The sequence below is a fragment of the Sorex fumeus genome, unplaced genomic scaffold (genome assembly GCF_029834395.1).
Source record: "Sorex fumeus unplaced genomic scaffold, SorFum_2.1 ptg000002l, whole genome shotgun sequence".
In the NCBI taxonomy this organism is placed as follows: Eukaryota; Metazoa; Chordata; class Mammalia; order Eulipotyphla; family Soricidae; genus Sorex; species Sorex fumeus.
The window spans coordinates 76975360-76994911 of NW_026606059.1; the positions used below are offsets into that span (position 1 = coordinate 76975360).

The window sequence follows — 19552 nt, forward strand, 5'->3', positions numbered from 1 at the left end:
CTGTTGAGTTATGTCCTATGTTTATTCCTGGATTTCTTAAAAAATGTACCTGTTTGGACAGGAGCTTGGGACCACTGGGTATATGTGTATGTCTAAGATACAGAGCCACTAACAGTGCAAACAGGAGACCAAAACTCAATAACTAAATTTAAAAATGTGCCTGTCAATGATGCAGGCTGGGGTTGGGAGGGAACTGGGGACATTGGTGGAGGAAGGTCACACTGGTGGTGGGATTGATACAAGAACATTGTATGACTGAAACTCCATTATATGCAATTTTGTAAATCATGGTGCCTTAGATTTAAAAAAGAAATATTTTTTAAATTGAAGGTTTTTTTCCCAAGTCTACATGCTTACCAGACAGGCCAAATCCTGGTTGTCATTTGTTTTGGTAAATAAAATTTTATCAAAATTCACTTACGTATTGTCTGTGCTCCCTTTCTTATTGGTGGTGAAGGTCAGAAGGTCAGAAAGTATAAAAAATAGAATGAGTGTAAAACTTAAAGCATTGCCTCTTCCTCTCTAAAAACCATTTGCTTGTTGAAAGTTGAAGAGAAAAGATTTGGGCTGAGAACAAGGAAAAGGAGAAAGAAGACAAAGAAAGAAATGGTCTTAATTTGCTTAATTTGGAAAGGCCATATATATTTATCAAAAAGATTCCATAAAATTAATATTTTTTCTCCTCTTATATGTAAGGAAACGGAGGCTCAGAGAGGTAAGAGCAAAATCACCCTAAATGGTATCACTAAAAATGAGCAGTGAATCTAGCTTTTCCCATTCTAAATGCTCTTTTTACTAAACCTGTGACTATCATAATCATGGTTCCCTGCCATTAAAAAAATGCGGTCTCTGTTTCCCTAAATTGAAATAATTTTATTTTAAAAAATCATCTTTGGCACCATCTCCTGATAGCTAATTCCAGGTTCAAATAGTCTCTTTCTGGACTGCACAGTGGATTTTGTTTGGGTCGGGGTTCCTGGAGCAGGTCAGGAGTTGAACAACAAAGATGTGAATGGAGAAAGAATTCAAGAAGCTGCAATATTTGCTTTGCACATAGAAGCCCAGGAGCAGCACTACATGGTCCCCTGGGTCCCCAGCACTCATCAGAAGTGGCCCCTGAGCTCCTCAGGATCAACACCTCATTGCCAGTCTGTCCTTCCAATAGTCTGTCCTTCCAATAGTGTGTCCTTCAAAGTAGGGTAAGTTTTAAGAGACGTGACACTCTCATACAAGATTGAAAATTATACTCTGGGGCAAATAATAGGAATTCTCTTTCTTCTGGAGGGCAGGTTTGATTTCAAGAACATAAAGACCCCTTTGCCAACCCTACCAGTACCCTTCCATAGAAAAGAATGGGAAATTGGACTTTTGGTAACAGGTTGAGGCAGAGAATCCAGCCATGGTGCCCTAAAGATATCTCCTGGCCCTCTGCGTGGCACCTCCCCCAAGCTACTCTATATGCTGTTGCTTACCTTGTAAACACCCATCTGTGTTCTGATGATGCTGGAAGTGTCCCAAAGGCAGAGACCAGCGCCATTAGCCTGGGCCTCACCAGAACACACACTCCCAAGGACTCTGTTCAAATGTTTGCTGCAGAGGCTGGTGGTGGTTTTATGTAAATACACGTGTTTGCTAATTAATAGAATTTAGAAGAGCAAAGGCATTCAATTTCCTCTGAAAATTGAACAGTTGGTTCTTTGCTTTTACTAATGTGTGCAGTTTTCTTCTCTGTTTTAGAAATGATTCACACTTGAAATTGATTTGCTAAGACATACCACTGTTTACTTAGCAAACACCACCAAGTAGGCCTCTGTCAGAATGTTGCAGTAGGATCCAAGTATGCCTTTTTTTTTTTGGCTTTTTTGGGGTCACACCTGGCCCTACACAGGGGTTACTCCTGGCTCTGCACTCAGGAATTACTCCTGAGTGATACTCCAGGGGACCATATGGGATGCAGAGGATCTAACCTGGGTTGGCTGCATGCAAGGCAAATGCCCTCCCTGCTGTCCTATAGCTCCAGCCCCTCCAAGCATATCTTCACCTTCTCAAATCTTTTTGTGATGGCAATTAAGGTCTGTGATAGAGGTATGGACCATGAGGTGGTCTGTGGGAGAGATCCTGCATAATGAGAAGACTTGGGGTCCGTAAAAATCCTTTCACAGTTTCATAATTTGGGGCAAATTCTAGATGAAACGAGCTTTTCTCATGATCAGGCTTTGGATAATGTGAACACACATTAGGAATCTTTAGAGTTTAGATAGGTTTAGAGTTCTGAGAACACACTTCAGAAAGCCCTGTATCAGACAAATTTAAGGAACATTCCCTCTGGAACATTCCTGATTGAGAACTGTAACCACGGAAACCCTATATTGAAAGACCCAGGATTCTGGAAAACTTCCCCAAATGGTGCCTTTCGGTCCCAGTGCTATTAGAATCATCTGGGAGCTTTAAAGAAGAACTGTCCACACCCTACACCAGGTCAGCCAAGGCAGGTTTTCCTTGCTTGAGTTTTCTGATCTACCAAATGGAAATAAAGGACACCTAACTCACAGGATTGTGATAAAAGAAAATGAGAGAACATGGGTTAAAGGTCTATTCTGGTGTCTGAAACCAAGTTGAGTTTCCAAAGAACTGTTTCTTGGGCTGCAGAGGTGATGAGCACAGGCATTGCATGCAGGCAGGCCTGGGCTTAATCCCTGGCACCATATGGTCCCTCATCACTTCTGGGAGCAATCTTGTGAGCACAGATCTGAGAGCCTCTGAGCACTGCCAGGTGCAGGCCAAAAACAAACAAAAGAAGTTTCCGGTGATGGTGTGGAATTTCAATTAAGAAATATCAACAAAATAAGGAAAATACAAAAAGAAATCACAATTCAGTGACCACAGCAATAAGTTTTCATTCAGGGATGCGAAAATCAGAGGGTGAAAATATGATGGGAAGCAGGAAGTTTGCATCGTCTCAAAGTATTATTGTCCTGCAATATGATTGCTAAGTAAAAAAGAGAAAGAGTAAACTGTCGTGGAGAAGAATCTAGCAGACCCCACATTATTCGAGCGACAAAAGGTCACATGAACAGAAACGAGACAAAGCATATCAAATGCAGGACCTTGAATTCACACACTGATACCTGCACATAAAGCCGGTTCTTGCCTCACATGCACTACCTGGGTGCATAGAAAAAGCAACATTGGGGCGGGAGCGATAGTACAGTGGGTAGGGAGTTTGCCTTGCACGTGGCCAACCCAGGCTCAATTCCCAGCATCCCATATGGTCCCCCAAGCACCACTAGGAGTAATTCCTGAGTACAAAGCCAGGAGTAGCCCCTGTGCAACACCAGGTGTGACCCAAAAAGCAAAAGAGGAGGAGGAGGAGGAGGAGGAGGAGGAAGAAGAGGAAGAGGAGGAAGAGGAAGAGGAAGAAGAAGAAGAAGAAGAAGAAGAAGAAGAAGAAGAAGAAGAAGAAGAAGAAGAAGAAGAAGAAGAAGAAGAAGAAGAAGATGACAGTCAGGCAGTCAGGGGCAGGGCAAAATCAAAGTCCACTTCACGGAACATGTCACAGTCACAAAAGAAAAAGAGAGAAAGATGAAGGTCTGGCCCCTGATTGAACAGGACTAAGACTCATAACAAAGAAATAGACTTAAGAGTGAACATGATGTTGGTGGGCCCCACGGGTGACTTATGTGAAGCGGGGAGGAGAAAGACGATCACTTTCTCCCCACCCGCCTCTGCCACCTGGGACCCAGGGTTACTGGGTTCTTGTCTCGCCTTGCAGAAAGGAATTTCAGGAGTAGACAAGCAGTGAAATAAATAGATTTTATATGGAGGATATTTTGGAGAGGGAGAGAAAGGGATAAGCAGATAAGCGGAGATAAGCGGGGGAATGGAGAGTGAGAGAGTAACGCGTCCAGAGAGAACGTGGGCTTCTCCGAGGGTGGAGAGAGCCCCTACACACATCCTAGCATTAGACACGAAAGCATGAAAGTACACCTCTCAAGAGGGGAGATGCGGGCGACACATGTGCTCGGGCACCACGTGTGCTTGGCCACGTGGGCACAAGCAACACATGAGCTCGGACAGCATATGCGCGCCCTTCCTTTGTTCAAGGTGGCCTTTATAGGGTTTCTTCAGCCTGCCCCCACGTGGGGCTTCTTCCCAGGTAAAAGTCCATTGCTAAGGAGGTTACCAGGGAGGTCCAAAAAGAGGAATTTCATGGGGAGGCCTATATCCTCAGGGTCTGGATGGTCTTATCAGGCCTGTGTTTTCTGTATCCACAAGGTGGGTCATTCCTAGAATTCTTCTTCCATGAAACTTTGTTTCATTGCAAAGGTTCTTTCCCTATCTACCTGCCTACATCAAACAGATGCCACAGCTAATACAGGTTTCAGTGCTATTTCTCTGGGTCTGATTGCTGAGCCCTGGTGATATGGACGATCTTAACATTTGGAAAAGAAAGATGTAGGATGCCTTTGAGTTATTTTGCAACATTTTTTATAAGGTAAAGGTAAAGGCCCTCCCGTTGATCGTCGATTTGCTCGAGCGGGCCCAGTAACGTCTCCATTGGAGACTTTGTTGTTACTGTGTCTGGCATATCGAATACTCTCGGTAGCTTGCCGGGCTCTCCGAGAGGGGCGGAGGAATCGAACTCGGGTCGGCCATGTTGGCCGCTTGTAAGGCGAACGCCCTACCCGCTGTGCTATCGCTCCAGGTGGTCCCTGAAAACCAGGCAGAGGATCTAGACGTGAAACGTTGTGTGGATATTTGTTCAGTAGTAGGCACTGAGACAAGGAATGCAAGAGAAATTATTTTCATGGAGGGCTCGGATTTGCTCAGACCCTGTGACAAAAGGTGGAGCGTCCTGAGATCTCCTTTTATTACCGTCCTACCATACATACCTCTAAAGGGCTCAATAAATTGATGTCATCAATAAAGAAGTTACAGCAATAACATTCAGGCAGAAAGGCATACATTGGTTTTTTATGTCTGCAAGTCAGTGGGTTTCTGGAAAGAAATACAAAGCCAAAAGCTTGCCTGGGCTACAAGCACCAGGGGGTTGCATTCCAAAGACAAGTTGGGTGAGCACCTAGGGTATGCATGTCAAAGAAAGGCTGGCTAAGTACTTAGGATCTGCATACTACAAACAAGTAGGCTAGGTAAGCACCTGGGATCTGTGAGAAGAGAAAGACTGACTCTTTTAGTATGCTGAAATTTATGTTATTTACTGGAGTCAGCTTGAAGAAAGTGGCCTCATCCAAACCAGTCAGGACACATGAGTAATCTCGCCCATTTTCATGGGGCCCTTGTTCCTGTCTGTTTGTGGGACAGTCTACAGGGGCTCATCCTGATGGCTTGGTCCAGCCCCAAGAGTGGAAAATTAAGAGACCCAGAAAATTAGGAGGTAGGAGTTGAGGTGGTGAGAGGAAGATAATTTTAGATAGTCCTTGGATTGAGGAGAAGGACAGCTGTGGGCTAGCTGCAAGAATGATAAAGAAGAGCAGAGAAGGGTGAAGAGCTCATAGACCTTACATACGTATGTTCTTCTAGGTGTTTGCTTGTGAGCCTGGGGTAGAAACTGATGTTTGGGGTCTTTTTACATTGTGTATAACTCAATTGCAGAGCATTATTCTCAAGGGGCCCAATGGTAGTCCTGTGACACCAGGGGTGGGGACCTTTCGGCTGCCAAGACCCATTTGGATATTTATAACATCATTGGCAGATCAGACTATACACACAGATGGGTCATGGGCAGCTAACAAGAAGTACAAGTTGTTTGTCCCATCATGTACCAGGACCTGTCCCCCACGATTTCATTGGCATTATACAGCCTGTCTTTTGCATGCTCCTCACCCCACCTAGATCATGCCCTTGCTTGGAAGATAGAGGACATCACCATTTCTGTAGTAGTCATTCTAAAGACAAATGTGTGGGCCTTGCAAACTTTATTCCCTCCAGGCCCATGACCAGAACTCTCATCATGTTGGGAAAACAGGAAAGCGATCCCCGGTGGATGAGAATTGCAGGAGCAAGGTGGTCCAAGAGACCACTGGGGACCATCATGGATTGTCTTGACTTACAGCGTTTGTTTCCTTCTTCTTAAACATTCTCAGAACTGGAAGCCAAAAATGAATCTGAGGAGAGAGGCGAATGGATAGCTGAGTTTGAGCATGATGTGAACTTTCCATGATGGGGTAACTAGGAGCAAATGCGAAGCCCTCTGAAATGAAGAGAAAGTCCATCCAGCAGGGGTATCTCTCATGTCTCAGCTATTTCCCAGTCCTCGAACGTGGTAGAGTAGGGCTGATAGCAACAATGCATGCAAATGAGCTTCTCCCCCTGGGTTCCAATTGATCCTCCCACCCAGCCCTGGGAAAGAGGCCAGATTTGCATCTGTTAAGCAAACTCATTTTGGTATTCCCCAAGGCCTATCTCTGTGCAGGGTTTTGATTTGGTTTGCTGTTTGTTTGGAATTGATTACTGTCTCTCTTTACTTAGTAAATAAAGTCTGTGACAAGTGTGCATTTCATAATATGTATGAAAGTCATGTTACCCTACGTCTGCATAAAATATATTTACATCAGCCTCTATCTCTTTCATAAAAAGGTTTTCAGTGCTGGGGAATGAGCAGGTTCTTAAAAAGGCAGGATATTTATTTGCCTTGCATGCAGCCAACCAGGGTTCAATCCCCGGCATTCCATATGGTTCCCCAAGCACAGCCAGGGTAGATTCCTGAGTGCAGAGCCAGGAATAACACCTGAGCATCATGCTTATGACCCCTTTTGAGGGTCAAAAAAAAATTCAAACTGTGGTGAACAGTTCCCTCTATGATTTTTTCTGAGCTGGGCAAGTTTCGCTTCGTGGACATGAACCTAAAGGCCACCTCCTAGGGTCTTCCCAACAGGCTTCTTGATGGAGTAGGTGAAGGCAGGCATTCAGCCAAAATCAGTACATTAGAGGTACTCTGCCTGTAGGCCCTGCTGTCCGGCTATCTGAAGTCACAGAGCTAGAAGCCTGAGCCAGGCTCACCCGTCAGTCCTTAGCCCCAGCTTCAACGTCCTCAGTGTCTCATCTGTTATTGGCGATACCAATTCTGATGTGAAACTGAAGCGCGCTTTGAAATGCCCTTTGCCCTTGCCCTTCAAACTCTAACTCCCTCCTTCCAGGCTGTGCCAGGGCCTTACCTCTGTGTAGTAGACACCTGTCTTTCTCCCCTCTTCTCCCACGGGTCGCTTTGATCTTCCCTTAAGCAGCTTTGCATGCAGGTATCGGATGCGCTGCCTCTCCACGCTTGGGTAGAAGGCGGCAGACACCAGGACTTTCAGTTGCATAAGGATGGAAGACAAGAGTCCCAGTATCACCAGCGTGGCAAGAATAAGACAAATGGGAAACCAGGTCTTTGTGAGAAGGAGCTTTGGGGTAGGGAGGCAGTGGGGCTCGAACAGAGAGATGTTAAAGGAAGATCCATAGATGATGTCTTGAGTTCCTGGATCCTGAAATGAATGAAATGATGATCTAAGTCAATGCCACTGTCCCCCTCAGTCCTCGTCTTTCCCCATGCTGCCCTCCTCTCCTGGCTCTTAGCTTCAACCATGCCGTGAATTTATTTAGGCTAAAGGAACTCTCACAGCTCCTTCTGGAGCTGGAGGAGAAGTGGGTCTTTTTCAATGATAGTTGGAAATGATTGCTCTTGGACAAGAATTGAATACCGAAATGAGGTAAAGGGATATAGTACTTGAAAACCTCTCAGTACATCAAACCATAATGTCCACAAATGAGAGAGAGAGAGAGAGAGAGCTAGAGAGAGAGAGAGAGAGACAGACAGACAGACAGACAGACAGACAGAGACAGACAGAGACAGAGAGAGAAGAAAAATGCCTGCCATAGGTGCAGAATGGAGGGTGGGGGTGGAGGGATGGGGGTGGAATGGGGGAGACTGGGAACATTGGTGGTGGGAAATATACACTGGTGAAGGGATGGTTTTTGGAACATTGTATGACTGAAACCCAAACATGAACAACTTGATAACTGTATCTCACAGTGATTTAATAAAATTAAATAAGTAAATACATTTTTAAAAGTTTTTTTATTGTTGTTGTTTTCTGTTTTTGTTTACTTTTGGTTTAAGAATCACACACAGCTGTGCTCAGGGTTTACTCCTGGCTCTGCACTTCACAGGGCTCACTCAGGGGACCCTAAGTGGTGCTGGGGATCAAATCCAGGTTGACCCCATGCAAGGCAAGCAAGCGGCTTACCTGCTGTACTCTCTCTAGCCCGGAAGTTGGTCTTACCTACAGCTACTGTTCCCTCAGGCCCAAGAAACGGTACCAGGGTTAAGGCACTTGCTTTGCCTGGGGCCAGCACTGTTCCAGAGCATTGCTGACTCCCTACCTGAAGGTCCCCCTGCTTCTCTGGGCTGGCTCAGGTACTTCCCAGCTCTGCAGGGCCCAGAAGCACTGCAATCCTCGTGCTTCACATCAAACTTCTGGCCTAGTTGGTGGAGAATTGCAGGGAGGGCAGCCCAGTGACTTAAGCACTGCTGGGGAGCACCCGTCCCCCAAAAGATAGTCTGTCCCCTCAAAAGGCATTGTGCTACCACCTTCTGGACTAGTACTCCATCAACAGACTGCAGTTCACAAAGTGGGCGATGGTGTTCTAACCCCTTTGAGAGCTTGAGATGAGGAGAGGGACTTCCTAGGAGAATATCTAGAATTGGGCATGTACAGTTTGTTGGGGGCTTACCTTGCAAGCTTCGGCTTTGGTTTGATTCCCAGCACCCCATATGGTCCCCTGAACAATGCCAGGAGTTATCCCTGAACACAGAACCAGGAGTAAACTCTGAGCACCACTGGATATAACCCCAAACGACCCCACCCCATACAAAAACAAGCAAACAAAAATAATAATAATTTAAAAATAGCATTTATTGAAGAGGGGTTTGAAATCCTGCTAGCAGAGATCTTCAAATAGGACACCTTCTCTTCTCTCGGATGCCCAGGAGGGTTGTTTGCAGGTGAAAGAACCAGCCCCTGACCCCCCACAGACAGAGAAGTTGAGGGGGCACCCAGCAAACCCACCCGCCGGGGATGCACGCTGACTCAGCCCTTTCCTTCCCCTGACCCGAGAAAGTCATTTACTCTCTCGGTGGATTTGTTTTCTAATTTGGTAAAACAGAAATTAATGGACCGGATCCTGCCCATGAATAAACTGCTCCCAGTGTAAATGGAGCACCTTGGGGACAGAGCATTAACCTTACAGACAGGAGTACTTAGTAAGTTATTATCACCCCAGCACCCCGGAGCCCTAGGACCAGGGAGAGGGAAAAGACTCCTGGAAAAGAACCCAAGTACTCAGCAGAGCTAACGGTACTCCGGGCAGCACTCCCGGCACCTGCAGGAACCCCGGCCACAGGCATGCCCGCCTGCCAGTGTCAAGGGCAGCACGTCATTGTCCCAGCTTGGTTCCTGACTGGGACACGCAGAGGCCACCCCTCCTCGGCCCTGGTTACAGCCACACAGTAGCCAGCTCTGGGTCCCAGAGTCAAGTCACTGCTTTCGCCTTCCTCTTAGAGAACACAAAGTCACTGGGCAGGTCAGAACTGAGAAATCCTGATGCAATCAAGCAGCAGCACAGTGGGTCTTGGAGGAAGTTGTCTTCGTCTAGAAATTTTGCAGGGGGGAGTCATGTCTTCATAACGGTTGAGTCAACCTTTTATGGGGGCAGGAGGTGGGTAGGGTTGGTGCAGGTGATGCAGAAGATTTGAGAACTCAGAGTCGGAGCAATAGTGAAAAGTGGGTAGGGTGTTCGCTTTGCGAACCTAGGTTCCATTTTGGGCAATCCTTATGGTCTCCAACCTGTGCTTGGAGACCATAGGGTGCTCCCTGAGTACAGAGACAGGAGTACGCCCTGAATATAGCTGGAGTTGGCCTAAAAACAACAAAAGTAGAAGAAGAAGGAGGAGGAGGAGGAGGAGGAGGAGGAGGAGGAGGAGGAGGAGGAGAAGGAGGAGTAAGAGGAGAAGGAGGAGGAGGTGAAAGTGGTGGTGGTGGAGGAGGAGGAGGAGAAGGAGAAGGAGGAGAAGAAGAAGAAGAAGAAGAAGAAGAAGAAGAAGAAGAAGAAGAAGAAGAAGAAGAAGAAGAAGGAAGAGGAGGAGGAGGAGGAGGAGGAGGAGGAGGAGGAGGAGGAGGAGGAGAGAAGGTGGAAGAAGAGGAAGATGTCTTGAGAATTCTTTCAAAGTGCCCAGCAATGAGCCCACTGGCACCCTGACACTTTTGATTGGTTCACTTCTCTGTAGATAAATGATTTGCTAAGACAGCCAAGAGCTGGGGGTCTGCTCAGGCCTGTGAACTAAAGCATTCACATACTGAGTGCTCTGTTCCCAGAGGTGCTCACTGGACAGTGCCCTGGGTGGTTTCTGCTGACACCAGCACACTGCCTGGCTAGCTCAATTGATGCTACTTCATTTCTATTCTTATTGCAAATCATCGAGAGAGTGAGAGAAAGACCTTACACCCATGGCCCCCTTCCTGCCTGACTCCTCCTTGGGTAGTGTGCAGCTGGGGAAAGATTAGAAGCCGCCAAGCGAGCTTCAGAATCCCAGCAGGGTGGTTGGAGAATAGAGAAGCCCCACACCCACTCCCACACCCACTTGGGGCCCAGCTTCTGCCCGATGAGCGGAAACAGTGGCCCTCACCCAGTCTCTGTTGGCCTCACAGGCTCAGGGCTTCCTGTGTGGAAAGCAGCGCTTGCTACTTGGTCCCACTTCTGCTGAAATGACGGAGGATTCATCATGAGACAGGATAAGAAAGAAAAAAGAAATTAAGGGAGAGAGAGACAGAGACAGAGAGGCAGAGACGAGACAGAGATGTGAAAAAGAGAGAGGAGAGAGAGAGAGAGAGAGAGAGAGAGAGAGAGAGAGAGAGAGAGAGAAAGGAGAAAGAGAGAGTTCTTCCTGGAGAATCCTAGAGAATGGGGGTGGGAGGGAGAGGCCCTCTACTCCCCACCTCCCTCCACTGGGCATATGGGACCATCTTATTTGACTTTCATCCGAAGTGCTGCTTCCATTATCCTCCCTCTCCAGATATCTAGAGCAAAGGGTTTTGTAATTAACTGAATTCTACAGGGGAAGCCAGTGCTCAGAGTAATCAACACAGAAAAAGGGCCAGGCTTAGGCTGGGCTGGGCCTGGCCCCGGGCACCTGCTGACCAGGGAGAGAAGAGTAGATGAAGAAAGGTGAGTACAGTCAGAGGATCCCAGCCCCCCCAGAGGGATGGAAAGTGGGGTTCCCAAGGAGTGTTCACAGGCACCCCATCTGTTCCCTGCAACAGCCGCAATGACTGTAGCCCCTTCACGAGGAGGAAACTCAGACCCATGGGAAGAGCTGTCTTTACCAGTCTCAGCTAGTACATAACCTTCACACGCACACAGACACACACACACACATGCACACATGTGCACAAACATGCACACAGGTGCTCATGTATACATACATGCAATGCGCACACAGTACACACATACATGTGCACACTTCTGCACAGACATACACATGCATGTATGCCCCACCTGGCAAAGCCTCATAGTTACTAGATTTTAAAAAAAAAACAAACCTTGCATGAGTCAACTAGGTCCCATCCCCAGCACACATGAGGCAGCCCTGAGCACTGCTGGAAGGAATCTCTAAACAAAAACAACAAAAATACAAGGGCTGGGGCAAGCGCTCAGCGGCCAGGGGTGTGTGTCTTACACACACACAAGATCCATGTCTGATCCCTTGAATACAGGATCCCTCCACCCCAGTCTCACAGCACACACACACACACACACACACACACACACACACTCCACTCCCACCCATCCCCTGACACTGTGCAGCCAAGCCGAGCCCCGAGTCCCAGCTGGCCCAGTTGATTGTTGTCCCAGGAAATGGCTCCTGGGCCTCTGAGCGCCACTTGGGATCTCGCCACCATTCTCCCCAACCCTCAAGTTCCACAGGGAAAGGCAAAAATGAAAGATACCTAAACCACAGACTTTTGTCTGGCACACAGCTGCGAAGCAGAGAAGGCAGAGCAAGAGAATGCCCAGGGCTCAGGCGGCAGCTGGGAGGACCAGAGACACAAGTCAGCATTTGTCAAAAGGTCTGTGTGCCACCTACATGTAGTCGCATGAGGTGCCTATTAAAAGTGTGCTTCTGGGGGCCAGAGAGGTACTGTCACCCTGAGGGTGCAGGGCTGAAGGCACACTGCATTCTCAGGCTTTCTTGGCAATTGTCATTCAGTTTGAGATGGAGAGATGGAGGGAAAACCCTGCTTGAGGCCTAATGCAATACACTTTTCAATGGGGAGACAGAGCAAGACACAGAATCTACGGAGTAGGGGAGTGAGGGCAGAAACATAGAGAGAGAGAGACAGAGACAGACAGAGACAGACAGAGAAAGATGTGTTACAAGTAAAAGAATGCTGACAGTTCCCCAGAGCCACAAGTGTATCTCTCCCTAGAACCTGAGAGAATCCCTCTCACAGTCCCACCTGGTTTTCAGCCCAGTCATTCACATATCAATCTTCTCATCCCCCAAATTCTAAGAGCACATGTTCACATTATTTCCACGCACCAATCTGTGGCCTTTTGTTTAGGCAACCAGAGAAAAACAAATAATGTGATAAAAAATTCTCTCCAGATCTGATGTGGTCTGGGGCACCCTGGAGGGAGCAGGTGAGTCCAGTGCTTGTCCAAGCTGAGCCCTAGCAGTCAAAAGCCTCCACACTCCACAGTCACTGCCATGCTCCCAGCCGAATCCCACTGCTAGGGTCCAGCCTCATTTAGAAGTTTAATCTGCTGAAAAAACTCAGGTATGTGTTTTTTTTTACTGAAATCTCCAGGCTTCCATGGAGTGTAAAAAGATAGGCTACCTCCCCCCGTCTCCCTGTACTTGCAGAAGCCCCAGCAGTCACGCACATACCCCAAAGCTGCCACCTAATTAAAAATTTAACTCCAGCTGTATCACCCCATTAAAAATTTTGAACCTTCTGGAGCTCATGGCCATGCAACATCTCAAACAGGACAACACTGATAAAGCAGGACTGGCACACCAGAGTGGATGGAATGTAAGGTAGAAGTAAGCAATCTCAATCAGCAAAATATAAACCTGTAACAACATCTTAGTAATCTCTTATACAAGGACCTAATGACTTCAAGTTGAGACACAACAGTCTTCATTAACTTTCTTGTAAAGAAACACATTATTTTTGGATCATTCTCTTAACAAATTATTGATGACAAGCAATATGCAATAAATTATTGAGCACCTGCCATGGGAGCAGGTTTTGGAACATTGGAGACAATGGTCGAGGGAAGGTGTAATGGTGGTGGGGTTAGTGCTGCAATGTTGAATGCCTGTAACAAGTCATCATGAACAACTCTGTAAACCACAGTGTTTATATAAAGTGTAAGGGGAATATTGGGAAAAATAAATGAATAAAATAAATGGCAAAAAAATAATTCTCTCCAGATCTAACATCGGGTCTTCTGTGTAACCAGTGGTCCTTGGACAAATTTCAGGCACCGTGATGGCATGAGAGTGACATCACCTGGCTCGGAGATTCCTGATCTTTTGCAATCCACCATCCACTCCCCAGCAAGCACCTACCTCCCTGTGCAGCTTCAGGTGCACCTCCAGGCCTGGGATGCTGTGGAAGTGTGTGCTCATGGAGACCAGGAGCCGATAGAGAAGATAGTCAGTGGCTGCAAAAAGCACCCAGAGGGAGAAATGCGGAAACACTGGGAGGAAGAAAAGGCCCAGGCTCTTCCTTTCTTTGGGGGTCCTCCAGAAGGATGGGATGAGCACGTACTTCTTCTTTTCCTTCCGACTCAGTGGAAGGACACAGGGCCTCTGTTGGAGCCTCTCTCTTTCATCAAACAGAACAAACTGTCTGCTGATGTAGATATTTTCAAACTTCACCCCTGCAGGGTCCAAATATCGCTTCATGAAGAAGCCGGTGCTGAGGAGGACCAGGGCGAGTCCAGCCATTGCGAGGACCCGCTGCCCCAGTGTGGAGAGCACCTCGATGGCCGATGCCACCTGGTACCAGGTCCCCAAGACATGACCTTTGGTGTCATTGAGTTGGGCCTCCAGGGCTTGGCTGGGACTGAAAAGGGAGACTGTCAGCATTTGGTTCCAAGAAATCAGGTCATTGAAGATATGCAGGGAGGTGGCCAGGCCATAGAGCCACTGAAGCGCTTCTGTGTATTGTCTCAGAAGTGGGATGTGGATGGCAAAGCTTTTGGCCCTGAGGTTGCAAGTCATGCTGTCCAGGAGGCCTTGGAAGTTGTGGAAGATGTTCTCCACGTGACCCAAAATGACGATGCCCATGCCTGTGGCAATCAAGGCATTCTTGCCCTCCCGCAGGACACAAGAGAGGAAGAAGAGGAGGATGAAACAGCGTATGTGCTTGGAGCAGCCCAGCAGGATGCATGTGGCCACCCAGAAAATGGGGAAGACGAGGAACGGGGCCCAAAACCCCTGGCAGGCCACGGCCAGGAGGCCTGCAGCAAAGAGAGCGACTAAACAGCAGGCCCCCAAGTGTTGGGTGAAATCAAGCCAGCCAGGGCTCTTGGGAGATACGTATACCTGCCAAAGATGTTGAAAGAGATCGGCACCTGAAGTCCAGACGCCCATGCTCACATTACCCTGGCAATAAGAACAAAAACTCGAGTGAGGTCATGCTTTTTTTTTTTTTGACTTTCGGGTCACACCTGGTGATATATAGGGGTTACTCCTGGCTCTATACTCAGGAATTACTCTGGTGGTGCTCAGGGGACCATATGGGAGGCTGGGAATCAACTGGATTGGCCTCATGCAAGGCAAATGCTTTACTTGCTGTGCAATCGCTCCAGCCCCAAGGTGCGGTCATGCTTTGTGTGTCCTCTGTTGCTTTGTACAGGGCATCAGATTGCCACCATAGTTGGCCATAATCCCTACCTCTCTGGGTTGTCCCTCAAGAAGAGAAATAGACTCTAGGAAGAAGTGAGGCCTATTTTTCAAACATGTGGATTTGGGGTGGACTTGGACCACATTAGGCTTATTGGTCGTGGCAGAAGGGCTAGAGGGACCACCCACATCTGTGGCCCCTTCCATGGATGCCTACAATCCACATCTTAGCAAGTGTGGATATAGCTTCGCCTGAGTCGTGCATGTGCCATGAACCGTGGCCTCTAGAAATGTATGTGATCTGATCCTTCTTCAGTTCTGGAAATCAAACAACTTGAAGAGCCACAGGGGCCAGAGACATACATCAGGGAGCTGAAGAACATGTCTTGCAAGCAGGCGTCCTGGGTTTGATCCCCCTGGACACTGCATGGTCCAGGGGTACCACCAGGAATGATTTCCACCCCCTTCCCCCCCACACACAAGGAATGTGCCACCAAGACTGAACCTCAACCATCAATAAAATGGGACCAACAAAATTATGGGGGCTCTAAGGGGCCTCTTCCTGCCTGCTAGAGGCCACTTCTATTCTCTGATTCCCTCCACACTCCGCCACCCCGAAGCCAGCAATGGGGCACCTTCTCGCCCTCTGCCTTCTGCCACCATCGCTCTCTCTTCTCTCCCTGGTGCTCCTCTGCCCACCTCTCCCTGTGAGGTTTCTAGGTTCAACTGTCCCCACCCTGTGACCCAAGAGTGTGTGCCTATCTCAAAGTTCTCGACTGCCTCTTGCAGCAGAGACCAGTTCGCCCAGTGAGGGAAGAGACCTGCAGGCCCGGGGCTGGGATGAGGAACTGCAGGGGAGGGGACACATTCTTCCTCTCCTGCTGGGAGAGTCTGGGTGACCAGAAGGATATGGTCAGCCAGTCCCAGCAAGTGGGTCAGGAGTGGACTGACTGCAGGAGTGTGAAGAAGCAGAAGGATGGGGGCTCCAGTTTCCAGCTACCCCCCCACCACACACACACACACACATACACACACACACATACACACACACACACACACACACATACACACACCCAGACTGATACACACATGCTGATCTTGATCCTTTGAGTTTAAGTTTTTGTTTTTCAATTTTTAAGATTTTTTAAACTGAATCACCGTGAGATACACCATGAGTTAAAAAGTTGTTCATGATTGGGTTTCAGTCATATAATAGTCTAACATCCATCCCTTCAGCAATGTACGTTTCCCACCACAAATATCCCCAGCTTCCCTCCCCCATCTCCACCGCCTTGAGGCCTGCATTTATGATAGGCACTTTACCTCTGTCTGTCTCTCTGTCTGTCTGTCTCTCTGTCTCTCTGTCTCTCTCCTTTCTCTGCCCTATGGCTTGCAATAGCAATACCGAAATACTGAAAGGTTATCAATTATAGTCTTTTACCTACTTTCAATGTTCAGTTTCTGTCCAAGGTGATCATTTCCAACTATTATTGTCATACTGGCCCCTTCTCTATCCTAATTGTCCTTCACCTCCAGACATTCCTGTGGCAAGCTTCCAACCAGTCCTTCTGGCCCCTGTTTTCCCTGGCCTTGGATATTAGCCTTGAATAAAGCAGACCCAGACCTTCCAAATGTCCATGCGGTGCTGGAAAGCAGTGCTGTGACTGTGCTGGGGTCAGTGCATGCTCCCCTCCTGCCTGACCCTCTCTAGAAGGCAGGCACCCCTGAGCACTGCATTAGTCATCTGTTCCTGTGCCTCCAGATTTGGTGTAATGAAAGGGAAGGTGCCATAAGGCTGCCACCACCCTGTCATCTGATGGCTGGGATGCTCTCTGTGCCTTGGATGCATTTGGAAGAGTATGAAAAGAGCCCACACGTTCAAGCTTTTTCTCTCTTGACTGATATTAACATAGCTAATGAGCATTGTACCATATGTATGGGATTTAATGATCAATTTTTAGATGCTCTCAAATATATCCCTTCTCTCACCCAGCCTGAAGGGGCTGGGATTTTTGGAGTGACTTAATGCAGTGCAAGCCGTTAACTTATTCCAGGTGTGGCACTGGCACACAGGGTCCTCCCCACCTCCAGCCCAGGCAATGCTCCTCACTCTGGAGTCAGGCAGAATGACTTCAGGTGAACGAAGGGCAGAAGAGAAATGGGAAGTCCAGGCAGGGACCTTTCTCCAGCATTCCCAGAGAGCCCCCAGCTCCCTCTGTGCCAACTGAATGGAAATGCTCAGGGTGACTGAGACGGGAGATGGGGAGAGATTGGAATGTCATTAGCACAGGAGACTGACCTTGACAGAGCCAAGAGACCCCACGGCCGAGGATGTTCTGACTCTATCAAGAGGTCAGGGGACAGCAGTGAGGAACAGCAAAGGTACCCAGTTCTTTCTTCCCATCCACCGGCTTCCTCTCAGAACCTAAGGTTAGCTTGAATGTGCCTCGTGCTCCCCACTTAACTCCACTCTAGCTCCCTCACTGCCCACCAGCTCTGAGGTCAGCCATGAGCATCCTCAATACTGAAGACCTTTCCCCACATTGCAAATGAGTCATAAGCCCTCCTCCCCCCTCCACCCCCAGGCTGCCTGCATGAGCCACTGGCCCCTGGGAGGGGAGGGGGATGGGAGTGGCTGGGGGTGGGAATGCCCCCGGACCTGGAGACATTCTACCTCTGCTTCTCCTCTGGGGAAAGTACTGGTCTCTGTGTCATGGCTTTGGACTGGCTGAACCATAAACCCACAGGTATTAATTGCCTATGGGTAAAGTTCCAGGCACTTCTCCTGGATTTCCACCCAGCAGTCTCCAGAGACGTGCAGGTTGTGTCCTGGAAACTGAGGCCCTGGAATGAGTCAGTGCCTGGCGCAGACTATCAAGGTGTGTCTGAGTCTGAGGCTGTTCCTGCCCCGGCACCACCCCGAGCTCCCAGCTCACTGCTCTGCTGAAGACAGGGCCCATTTTCTGCCAACGATGCCTTAATTGCTGACTGGTATAACCCTATTCTCTCTGATAGATATGTTATATATTTTTTTCCTTATCAAAATAATTGTAAGGATATGCCCTAACTCAGCAGCTTTCCCCCACAAAGTTAATCATGTGTTGTATTTTATTTCCTCTATTATTCTGTATGGAGCATCATGTCTCGAGCTTCCTAAAAAATTCATAACGTGTCTTTAGGATTCATCAGTCCCTCCTCTTGTCTTCACCCTTGTACAGCGTGTTCTTAATAACAGAAAATTTCCCCCAAACGGTGAAACAGAGTTATGGATGCATTAAAAATTTTAGTATTCCACCATAAAATCAACTATCAATTAAATAAGAGTTACAGCCACAATTTTGTCCTGTAAGAGGCACCGGTGTTCTTAACAAGGCCCTCTTGTATTTTGTGCAGGAACAGCAGGGCGCTGAAGACGCCGCAGTGATCTGTAGAAAGAAATGAAATGCTTTTGCCTTCTGCGGGCGGGCTGCGGAACAGAGCTGTGCGCATGCGCTGAGCAGCCGCTGCTCTATCCTGTCTGCCCTTCCGGTCACTCCTGAGCGGGGACGCGCATCCCCTATCTAGCCTCTGACCCTCCTCCTCTGTTTGACCTTCCTGAGTGCCTTCCTGGAAAGGTCTTTGTTTTCTCTTTAACAAAGGGACTGGTAACGCAAAATTCTGGTAAATGTGCCCTATTTCTTCTTGTTGCCTCTTTGCTGCCCTAGAAAAGCCAGAGTGTTCCCCCCCACCCCCCAGCTCCCACCCTACCTTTCCAAAGACGTGGAGGTAGGGGCTGAATGCCCCTAGTGGAGGGGAGCTTTATGGTCACAGCCCCGAAGATTTTTACATTTAAGATTCTTACACTGGTCCTTACACTTGTCTTCTGTTGGAAGGAGGTGGCTTGGACCACCCCGCAGCGCCTAGGGACTCCAGAGCTGGGATCAAACCAGGATCAACTGCATGCAAGGCAAGTGCCTTCAGTGCTGTAATATCTCTCTGGCCCTTTTTTAAAATTTTGCGATTTTATTGCAGGATGCCGGCTGTGCTCAGGGAATCACTCCTGACAGGGTTCAGGGTACTGTATGTGGTGCCAAGGGCCAGACCAAGGCCGGCTGCGTGCAACACAGGAGACTCAGCACCTGGACTGTCTCTCCAGCCCCTGTTTTAAGATCAAAATGTTGGCTCAAAGCTTTCTGAGGGCCCTGATTCGTGGCCCTGGCTGTCGCTCTGCCAGCCTCCATCTTTGCCTGTCTCTGCCCCAACATCCTGCCTCCCTCCTCCCCATACCCTCTTCCCTTCCACTCCCATCAATGACCTGTCCTTAATTCTCTCCCTTGGGACATTTTAAAATGCAGCTGTAGGTCAGCTTCCTGTCTTGCACCTGAAAAAGGATTTTGTTCTGTGCTGTGTGGGATTATTTATTTCTGGGCGAAGCTCTCCAACTCGATTTCATTTCTTTTTCTTCTGCTGCTGCGTTGAGCCTCTCGCCCGCCCCTTCCTTCCAGTACTTTTTCCTGCATCTTCTAAAAGGCTCGCCTGATCCTGTTAACCTACAATTTCTCTTGATGTGCTTCCATTATCACGAATGGATATTGCCTGACTCGGTCTCCCCGCCTCCCTGGGATGGAGCACCTGCCAAATTGCCCTCCCCCAGGAGCT

At 48.2% G+C, this 19552-nt stretch overlaps 1 protein-coding gene across 1 annotated transcript; it reads right to left on the bottom strand.

Moving 5' to 3' along the window:
- Positions 1-3462: 3462 nt before the first annotated feature.
- Positions 3463-14662, bottom strand: DCSTAMP (dendrocyte expressed seven transmembrane protein; the record flags this gene model as incomplete). The annotated part of the gene is made up of 4 exons (XM_056113328.1): positions 13634-14662; positions 7176-7484; positions 6052-6125; positions 3463-3502 (listed from the first exon to the last, which is right to left on the bottom strand). Coding segments are annotated over exons 1-4 (1452 nt in total), but the record flags the coding sequence as incomplete, so codon positions are not given.
- Between the last annotated feature and the right edge of the window lie 4890 nt (positions 14663-19552).